Below are 9,899 nucleotides of genomic sequence, written 5' to 3' on the forward strand. Positions count from 1 at the left end.
CGACGTTTCTTACCATTTTGCCTTCTGCTTGTCTGGACCTGGACCCGTCTTCTTCTTCTCCTTCCTTCCTTTCCACATCACTCCCTCCCTGCCCAACTTCACCACCTTCACAAACACGCCCGATTCTGGCTCTGGGCCCCCCCATTGCTTCCTGCCTCCCTGGTCGCCCGGAACCTTGACTCTCGGGTCTCATCTTTTCCTTCCCACTACCGGACCCTTACTCACTCATCCGTCCCTTTCCCATCCTTTCACTCACTCATTCTCATTCTCATCCTCGTTCATCTACACCATCCCCAAACACCACGCACATCCACAGCCATATCCAATATCCGCCGCGTCCACGCCCACGCGCACTTCTCCCCAACGTCACCTCCCACCCGCCTGCTGGATCTCCAAGCCTTCGCACATTCACATTGCATATCTTTCTCCCCCATCCGACGCGACCCTTCCCACGCATCCACATCTAGCCATCTCATGGGCTGCATCTCGTCCACGGCCGCCTGCCGCACTGGATAAGTAGTCCCCGAATCTCATTTGGCCCAGTCTATGGATTGGAGCCTCCGCCATTCTGCAGACGAGCTCCAACCTGTCGGCCCTCTTGCATCTCATCACCCGCGGGAAGGGCCCCGACGAATTTCATCTCACCTCTCGCCCACGCGCAGCTAGCCATTGCCATCATGGCACAGAAAACACAAACTGCCAGCAGTTCTGAGGACCAATCTGCCAGCGCCACGCCATCTGCACAAGACGCCTTGGATCCCACGCAACCTGCTACCTCGGGCGCGTCAACCTCAAAGGCAGCTTCCGCCGCCCACAAGTCACACCAGACTGAGCTCGACGCGGCCCTGCGCAACACTTCACAGCCCATGGCCAAGTCGTCCTCCACGGTCTCGGACCCGGCCGTGAAGGACGCTGGCATTGAGGCCGCGAACCCGTATGGGACGCGATCACGAAACCGTAATGGATCATCGCGCCCAAATTACGCAGAGGACAAGGACCTGGACGTCGACATGTACGATTACGCCCCCGAGAAGAAGGATCAGGAGTCCAAGAAGTCGGCGCGTCACAGCAATGTGTCGGCCACGTCCGCCCAAGAGGGCGCGCGCGCCAACGGGTCAACCCGTAAGGCACTCCCATCCGACGACGCAAAGCCAGTCGCTCCTCAGAACGGAGCAAAGGACGTGCAGCCCGCAAATCCACCCCCAGTTACGCAACCATCGACCTTGACAAACTCGACGCAACCCTCGAAAAAGCGCAAGGCGGCCTCACACGCCGCGACTGCGACTTCTCAGGCCCAGTCCTCGACGGCGACATCGTCGTCAGGTGCCGGCACAGGGGCATCACGAAAAACGGCGTCGGGCCCTTACGCTAGCTCATACGCAGAGACGAACATGCTCAGTTTTGAGAATTCCGGTGCGGTCCCCAGAGACGGCAAGTTGGTGGCGGATGACGGTACCGTACTAGCACCCAATGGTAAGACAGCAACAAACCACACACGCGCCCTCACCCATCCTTGTGCAACCCCCCCCCCGTTCATATTTTATTTTTTATTTATTTTTTTGGGAAGATGACATGCTGATCCACGACTGCAGACAACGTCTATCTTGTGTGTGAGCCTCCAGGCGAGCCATATTACTTGGGTCGCATCATGGAGTTTCTCCACACGCAGAATGACAACACCAAGCCTGTGGATGCACTTCGCATCAATTGGTTCTACAGGCCCAAGGACATAGGCAAAAAGGTCAATGACACTCGCTTGGTGTTTGCGACGATGCATTCCGATATCAGCCCTTTGACAGCTTTGCGTGGCAAGTGCCAAATCCTGCATAAGGCGGAAATACCCAACATGGACGAGTACCGCAAGATTTCGGATTGCTTCTGGTACGAGAAGCTCTACGACCGATACATCCAGAAAAACTACGACCTCATCCCCACGTCGACAATCGTGAACGTCCCGGAGAGAGTCAAGAAAGTGCTGGATGAGCGCTGGAAATTCGTTATTGTGGAGCAGGGTCGCGGAAAAGAGTTCACTAGCGCAGTGAAGCTCTGCAAGCGATGCAGCGGGTACTGTGCAAGGTTGGTCCACCCACGCCGCGGTCTCATGGAAAGTTGGGGTTACTAACAAAATAACAGCAATGACTCGGTCGACTGTGCTGTGTGTAAGAAGACATACCACATGAACTGCGTCAGGCCGCCGCTGCTGAAGAAGCCCTCACGAGGCTTCGCCTGGTCCTGCGCTGCATGCAGCCGCGCCCAGGAAAGGAAGCTGGAAGCCCGTCACACACCTAATCTACTAGATCCCGCAGGCGACGGCGATGATGAGGATCTATACGATGACGACGACGATGAGATGCAGATTGATACCGAGCGAACGAGCCCCGCCGACGACGACGACTCTCATCGCACCGGCACTGCGGAGCAAATCTACCAAGCCAGCCTTTGGCCTTGGCGTTACCTAGGAATGCACTGCAAGCCCGAGGATGCCCTAGATTACGACGACCGAATCTACCCTCGTGCCAGTACTCGGATTGGTCCTAAGCATCAAGCTACTGTGCTCCCGTGGCCCGGTCAGCCTGTACAGTACCAAAAGCCTCTTGAATTTAAGAGAACTGGAAAGAAAGGGCCGGGTTTGTCGAAGGAGGCATTAGCAGCTTTGGAGGCTGAGAAGTCCCGTCGCGAGAAGCGCCCTAAGTGGGTTCAGGACGAACCCCCCGGTTATGTGGCAAGAGGTGAGGATTATGACAGCGACGACCCGAACGCGACGGCCACCCGACTGTGGGCCCCGCCTCCAGCGACTGAGAAGAACAAGGACTGGGAGGCCAAAGTCGATCGGTACATGAAGAAAGCAGAAGAGCTGGCACCCAAATTCGATCTGCCCAAGAACTCCACCAACCTCCACGATGTCGCGCTGGAAACTTACTATCACAGTGGTTACAACGAAGACCGCGCGGTGAAGCTGTTTTCCGAAGTGGACAAGGCGGCTTTCAAGGAGCCTGAACTGACGGCAACGGAACAGAAGAAGTTCGAGGAAGGCGTCGGGAAGTACGGATCCGAGCTTTATCTGGTCAAGCGACATGTCAAAACAGTTCCACCCGGTACAATTGTGCGATACTATTACATTTGGAAGAAGACTCCGCAAGGCAAACAAATCTGGGGCAACTTTCAGAACAGGAAGAGCAAAAAGGAGGCCAAGAAAGCAGAGGTCGCCGCGAGCAAGCTTCAGGACGATATCGCAGATGACGCCGATGACTCTGCCTTTGACTACGAAAAAGCACACAGCAAGAAGAAGGGCTTTGTGTGCAAGTTCTGTCATACAAAATACTCGAGGCAGTGGCGGCGAGCTCCTAACGCATCCGGGACTCCCGTAAGCGAAGGCGGGGGCAAGAACTCCAACAAGGACAAGAACAACCAGTACATTCAAGCACTCTGTCGCAGATGCGCTGAGCTCTGGCGGCGCTATGCTATTCAGTGGGAGGATGTTGACGAGGTGGCCAAGAAAATCGCACAAGCAGGCGGCCGAGCCTGGAAGAAACGACAGGATGAGGAGCTCCTTAAGGAACTCGAGGCCGCCAAGGAAATGCACACTTACTGGAACACGCCCCCGCCGCCCAATGCTCCGGAGCCGGCCACTGCAACCCCTACTGCACCATCAAGCGAACCACCCCGCAAGAAGCTCAAGGGTTCCGCCCCGGACAGAGACTCGGAGCCGCTGGCGTCGGATCCTGCTCCTGCTGCCGCCCCTGCCAAAAAGAAGGAGAAGGCGATCGAGAAACCCGCCCCTCCGCCGGTACCCGAGATCCCGAAGCCCAAGACCATGCCTTGCGCAATCTGCGACCAGTTGGAGCCGTTAGGAGATCAGCATCTGTCTTGCAGAGAGTGCCGGTTGACAGTACACCGCAACTGCTACGGAGTCGTTGACAACAGAAACCCCGGCAAGTGGACTTGTGATATGTGCGCCAACGACAAGAGCCCACAGGTTTCAATCGTATGTCCAAACCCCCCTATTCGTTTTGTCCGATGATCCAACTCTAACTTTGTTTGCAGCAATACAAATGTGTCCTGTGCCCCATCGAGCACACGGAACATGATTTCGTTGAGCAGCCGAAGATATCTGCTTCCAAGAAGAAATCAGAGAAGGAGAAAGAGCGTGAACGAGTCGAGCGTGAACAAGCACAGAAGGCCGCAGACTACTACAAGAAGAAGCAAGAGGAAAACAACCGGCCAGTCAACCCTCGGGAACCTTTGAAGCGAACCGCAGACAATAACTGGGTCCATGTCACCTGTGCCGTTTGGACAGCTGAAGTCAAGTTCGGCAATGCTAAGGCACTGAGTCCGTCTGAAGGCATTCCATCCATTCCTCGAGTAAGGTATGACGAGGTTTGCAAAGCCTGTGGGCACAAGGGTGGCGCTTGTGTAGCCTGTCATCATTGTCGTAATCCTGGTAAGTGTGCTTCCTCCGTCTTTTGAAACGGTGTTAATCATGGCCACCAGTCCACGTCGAGTGTGCTCGTCAGCAAGGCTACCTCCTCGGTTTCGACATCACTCCTGTCAAGGGGTCTCGCCGTGATCAATTCAACCTCGTCACCGTTAATGGCGAGAGCGGTGTCATGTCAGCCACAGTGTGGTGCAAAGAACACGTTCCGACAAAGAGCGTCATACACCGCATGCACGACATTGTTAACGAGGACGGTCTTAATGCCCTCCAGCTCTATGTGCAGAGCTACAAGCAGGCAGATCTTACGTTGACTGGTACGGTCCGTAAGGCTAATCTCATGACAAATGCTGCCAAGGTGGGCGGTGTTCCTGTGACGCCAAGTACTAGACGAGCATCAACCACGACTCTGCCCACCAATGGTGTTTCTCACAACGGGAGCAACAGCGAAACGGCAAGCGACCACCAAGCAGGAGAGAAAATTTGCATTACCTGTGGTATCGACGTCAGTCTCAAGTGGTGGCCCATCGAAAACTCTGACGAGCGAGAACTCACCAACGGCCACTACGGAAGCCTCGGGTCAGAAGCTCAAAAGTTTGTGGAGCAGAGGAAGTTCCAGTGCCACAAGTGCCGGAAGCTCAAGCGGAAGCCCAACCCCCATCCGCCCAAAGACCCGTCCCCAATCATCGAAGCCGCGAGAGTGGTGCCTCCTCCGCTGCCAGTTGTCCCGCCGCACCACGCACTGGCCGCACCTCCTCCAGGACCTCCGCCTTTGAGAAGCCCACCGACAACCGGCCCAGAGGCAAGGGCTCGCAGTCTTTCGTCATACGCCTGGGTAGCCCCGGCACCACCACCACCACCCCCGCCTCCGCCAGCCGCCCAGCCTGCAGCTCCTCCACCGGCAGCTCCTACCGCACAACCCGTCCAGGCTGCCCCGGCGCCTCCTCCGATCCCACCGCCGGCACCTCATCAGGCTCCCAGCCCCTACGGCCCTCCTCCGGCGCCGAGATATGGAGACTGGCACAGCCGCCCGCCTGCCCGGCACGGTTCACCACCCCAAAGACCACCGCCGTTTCAACCGCTGTCGACGCTGCGTCCTCCGCCAATGGCGGTGCCTGCACACCCGCCAATGCCTACAGCTGTTCCCGCTGGGCATATGGGCCAGCCCGCTCATAACGGAATGCCGCCTTCGCCCCTTATGGCCGGACCAATGTCCCACACGTCCCATGGCTCACATGGCTCACATGGCTCACACGGGTCGCCATACATGCACCCTTACCGGCAGAGCCCTCACGGGCCACCTCATGGACTACCCAATGGTGTTCCTCCGCCAAGAGGCCCCGATGCTTTTGCGCAAGGACTCCTGCCTCAACGAGCGCCATACAGCAGCCCTCCTGCCCATGAGGCCGGAGGTCCTCTGAGGACACCTAGCATGCGCCCTAACAACGAACCGCCTCGACCAGCGGGAGCAAGCACCAGCCCTTCACTACGGAACCTGCTTTCTTGAGGGCACCGAAGCGTGTTGCCTTAGTATTGCGTTTTTTTTTTTTGGAGTTTCGGAGGATGTAAACGATGGTTATCATGGATACGTTCGGTATCGGAACTGTAGGGCGGCGAAGCCCCGCCTCGCTCATGTAGATTACTCATTCTGTTGGAGCGAAGGAAACCTTTGTGTCAACTGACACTCAATTGTTAAGATAACGGAAGGTCACAAGGGAGGGAGGACCGCAAGGGAATGGAATGGATCCATCCCACGAAACGCATTTGTTAGAAGTTCTGTTGTTGAATAGAAGCCTGTAAATGTTACTGGCATTCAAGTCTATGCAGCCAAGCTTCATCCAAAGTTTTAAGTCATGTTGTGATTACAATCTTTTCCCCCTGGGAGCTCCGCAACCATTGCGGTGGCACACCTATTCCTCGCCAATGTCCTCGTTCCTATTCAAAATCAGCTTCGTATTACCAACTAACGCAGTTAAGAGGGAGGTTTTGAAGGAAGCAAAGCCATACCAGACTTCAGGCTTCTCGGCAATGAACTTGTCCATGAGCGCTTTGCACTCGGCACTGTCCAAAACGACGACCTCGACGCCGCGCTGCTTGAGGTACGCCTCGCCGCCGAGGAAGGTCTTGTTCTCGCCGATGACGACGCGGGAGATGCCGTAGAGGAGGCAGGCGCCCGTGCCTATCCTTATCAATACATCGGTCGTCGGGAAAGCAAGGCAAGCCGTCGTTGTGCCCGAGGGAGGGGGGCAAGGGTTTTTGGGTACAGAAACTTACACATGTCGCAGGGTGACAGGGTCGTGTACATTGTGCTGCCCTTGTAGGCTTTGCCGGGCAGGCGGCCCGAGTTGAAGAGGGCGTCGGTCTCGCCCTGCCGGGTTCTGTCAGTTTTTCTGGACGTTGTAATGATCATGAGAGAAAACTGATAAATAAGTATATAAATAAAAAAGGTTCAATTACATGGTGGATGGCAGAGCCCATTTGCACGCGGCGGTTGTGGCCGCGGCCGAGGAGCTTGCCGTCCGCGGAGACAAGGGCGGCTCCGATCTGGCGAGGGGTTGATCAGTCTGCGTTAGCTTGGATGACTTTGGCTCGGGCTTTGGAAAGTTGTCGAGGATTGGCCGGGGTCAAGACGTACCGGGACGCCGCCCTCGGAGGCACCAGTCTTGGCCTCCTCGATTGCGATGGCGAGACCCTCTGCGTCGTTCATGGTTGTCTGTCAGACGACGTTGTCTGGTAACGCACTTGAGAGCTGTGAGATGAAGTGGGGGCGGGGTAAATTGGAGTCGGGTGTCACTCTGAATGATTTTTTGAGAGGCTTTTGTAGACTGACGCGCCGAGGCTCGCGGATATTTCAACGAGGGCGCTAGTTTTGTTGCTCAAAGTGTCAGAAACGATGGGGACGGAGACGGGACGAGTGGCGGCGGAGATAGGAGTTGACGTATGAGACGACACTGAATGGACCTGGGGATATCCTTATCGCGAACTCCACTTGGGTCGCGAAGGGTTCACTTCAGCTCGATGGCAGGTGTTCGCCTTCAACTCGGCACTGCAACAACCAACGTATTTGATGTGGAGGAGCCGGTCTTCTGTGGTGAAATTGTCCGTGGATCCAAGTAAGCCGCTCCTCAGAAGCCTCACTGGCCTAGTCTACTTCTTTTCGCCAAGCTTGCTATTCTTGAACAGACTCAGTAGGGAGCCGAGAATATGAAAACAAAACAAAAAGACTGGGGAAATTGTTGCAGGGGTTTTAGGGATGTTAGATATGTCACAGCTTGCTCATTGCCGCTTCGACAAGTCGTTGTAGAGTCCGCTGCCGCTCTTCTGATTTGTCGACTCTTTGAGGTAGTTGTTTGCAAACACTGTTCCCGTAACGACTGCCATAAACGCTGAGAGCAAGACTAATGCAGTCGAAATGATACGAGTACAATTAGAGAAATGATGGAGAACGGGGGCCATACAGAGGAGGCGTACTATAGTAATCTACCAATTGCACAATAACGCAGTTTTGCAAGCAAGACGAACTCAACCTCGCACTTGAGCAGTCCTGACTCCATGGTGCGGAGGTCGAGTATCTCCGCCAAATTGAAAAATCGATGGTCTTGACCGTGGAAACAATAGTTGATTATACCAGTTCCTCTGGCCCATTTGTCATGTTCTTCTCTTTGGACAACCCACAACTAGGATACCTCCCTGATCTCTTCTCTAATGATGGGACCAAGACGGAAGTCTGCCCTCTGCGCTTGTCTCCTCGTTCTTTAAAGAGACAAACAGTCCAGCCTTATTATATAAACGGAAGTAATACGCTTTCGAGGTTCCTTCGCATCATGCCCCTACCATTGATGCCTGGTGGTCTGAGAACTTTGGTAGGGCTCCCATTTCCGAATGCAATGATAGCATGTCGACCGACATCCTTTTGAGATAAAACTGTTGTGCAAGTGTGGTGAAAGTATGCAACAATGACGTCCCTAGAGTCAGCCAGTCTTGCTCCCGAGCAGCAGAACAAAGTCCATCGAGACGATAAGAGCTGTGAGGTACAGCATAGAGGACCAAGAGACACAAGGTTATAGGGCTCGACGCCGGGTGCTGCTACCTTACCATCGACTGAACCCGATGATGGGCTCAGCTGGTAATGGAAACGTAGGGGGTTTGCTTGTGATGAGGGGCACTGGAATTGTGGTTAAAGAGAGGACGGCAGAGGCCAGCGCAGCTCAGCAATCTCTGGTGGAAGGAACGGTTGCCTGCGTTTTGATAGCACCGCGAACTGGCGCAGAACTCCAACCAGTCGAAGAGCACAAGGCCGCAGACAAGACGAACCACCTTGGGCTAGTCGCCCATCCAGACCGTCGTATCGTTCCAACCATCCGACTACGCAAAGACCGAAGACCGGACGACGACCCTGTGATTGGCACCTGTTCGGACTGTTGCGTCAGTCAAGCCATCGGACGACATTATATGGGGCCAACAGGGTCAGAACCACGAGCAAACACCTCTGCAGACTACGGACACAGTTGCGGCAACCAGCAGAGAACAGGGACGGACGACGCGGCAAGAAACCGGGACTACGAAGGGCAACTGCGCAGCCAAGAGACGCAGAGAAGCCTCAAGCTTGCGCAAGATGCAGCAGCAGAAGCTCAAGCAGAGGATGAAGAAGGCTCTGGGCAAGATCCAGAAGAAGCTGCTACACCTAGAAGACTGAAAGGTTGCCGCAGTTGCAAGAGGGGTTCGCGAGGAGTCGTCGGTTGCGGGTGGAGAACGGCCGTTGGGGATCAGCAGATTACATACGACGGCAATGTTACTTTAGATCAATTCTCCCGAAGCTTGCATCGGTGTTTATCTAGAGTAAACTCGTATATCGAAATTTAGGTGGGGCTGTTTCGAGATCATCCCAAGGAGGCAGAGGACCGAACTCGAACATCGGGCGGATCCACGTGATGGTGCAGGTGATCCAATGAATTTTATTCAGAGTTTAACCACACCTTATTTCCTGTTTATGCTGATATTGACAACGATGTTGCTCCTCGGCGTCGCTGATCCTTAGGATTGGGTGCCGGATGGAAGGGGTTGTCTTATGTAAGAAATGGACGGTGACGCAAGGTTTCTCGAGGAAGGCAACCTTTGGTTGCTCCGTCGTGCTTCCCTCCTGCTCGGCCAAGCGCCCAAAAATGCTGTGAAGGGCCTCTCTCCCCTTCTTTCTTCCTTCCTTCTCCGCTGCGCGGGCGTCTTTGCAGTGGGCCGTGCACGGATGCCAACCTGACTCCTCGGCTGAAGCGCCAATTGGGGAGCCAAGGTCGGGGTCCACTCCTTCGTCCTGGCAGGAGCATTGCAATTCCACTGTAAATAGCATTGGATCCCCATCATCATCACGGGTCGCTTTTCCATGTCCAGTGAGAGGGAGCAGGACTCCCCGTTCCCCCGCTAGGAGAAGGGGGGCTCCAATGAAGGCCCCGGTCAAAAGCATTGATTGACT

At 55.1% G+C, this 9,899-nt stretch overlaps 4 protein-coding genes across 4 annotated transcripts; 3 read left to right on the forward strand and 1 right to left on the reverse strand.

The window, feature by feature from the left end:
* Window positions 1-677: 677 nt before the first annotated feature.
* On the forward strand, window positions 678-5,608 carry ColSpa_02383 (E3 ubiquitin-protein ligase SNT2; the record flags this gene model as incomplete). The annotated part of the gene is given in 6 exon segments (XM_049268595.1): window positions 678-1,473; window positions 1,593-2,076; window positions 2,134-3,985; window positions 4,045-4,330; window positions 4,492-5,107; window positions 5,125-5,608. The coding sequence occupies 6 exon segments, from the start codon at window positions 678-680 to the stop codon at window positions 5,606-5,608; spliced, it is 4,518 nt and encodes a 1,505-aa protein (XP_049124552.1).
* Window positions 5,609-5,667: 59 nt separating this feature from the next.
* Window positions 5,668-5,853, forward strand: ColSpa_02384 (uncharacterized protein; the record flags this gene model as incomplete). The annotated part of the gene is made up of 1 exon (XM_049268596.1): window positions 5,668-5,853. The coding sequence occupies one exon, from the start codon at window positions 5,668-5,670 to the stop codon at window positions 5,851-5,853; it is 186 nt and encodes a 61-aa protein (XP_049124553.1).
* A 489-nt stretch (window positions 5,854-6,342) lies between these two features.
* ColSpa_02385 (cytosine deaminase) lies at window positions 6,343-7,139 on the reverse strand (the record flags this gene model as incomplete). The annotated part of the gene is made up of 5 exons (XM_049268597.1): window positions 6,343-6,367; window positions 6,440-6,611; window positions 6,707-6,800; window positions 6,890-6,976; window positions 7,068-7,139. The coding sequence occupies 5 exons, from the start codon at window positions 7,137-7,139 to the stop codon at window positions 6,343-6,345; spliced, it is 450 nt and encodes a 149-aa protein (XP_049124554.1).
* A 1,406-nt stretch (window positions 7,140-8,545) lies between these two features.
* Window positions 8,546-9,128, forward strand: ColSpa_02386 (uncharacterized protein; the record flags this gene model as incomplete). Its single annotated transcript, XM_049268598.1, has 2 exons — window positions 8,546-8,830; window positions 8,868-9,128. 2 exons carry the CDS (start codon window positions 8,546-8,548, stop codon window positions 9,126-9,128), a joined length of 546 nt encoding a protein of 181 aa, XP_049124555.1.
* Window positions 9,129-9,899: the final 771 nt, after the last annotated feature.

This window comes from Colletotrichum spaethianum (assembly GCF_022836535.1).
Source record: "Colletotrichum spaethianum MAFF 239500 DNA, contig04, whole genome shotgun sequence".
In the NCBI taxonomy this organism is placed as follows: Eukaryota; Fungi; Ascomycota; class Sordariomycetes; order Glomerellales; family Glomerellaceae; genus Colletotrichum; species Colletotrichum spaethianum.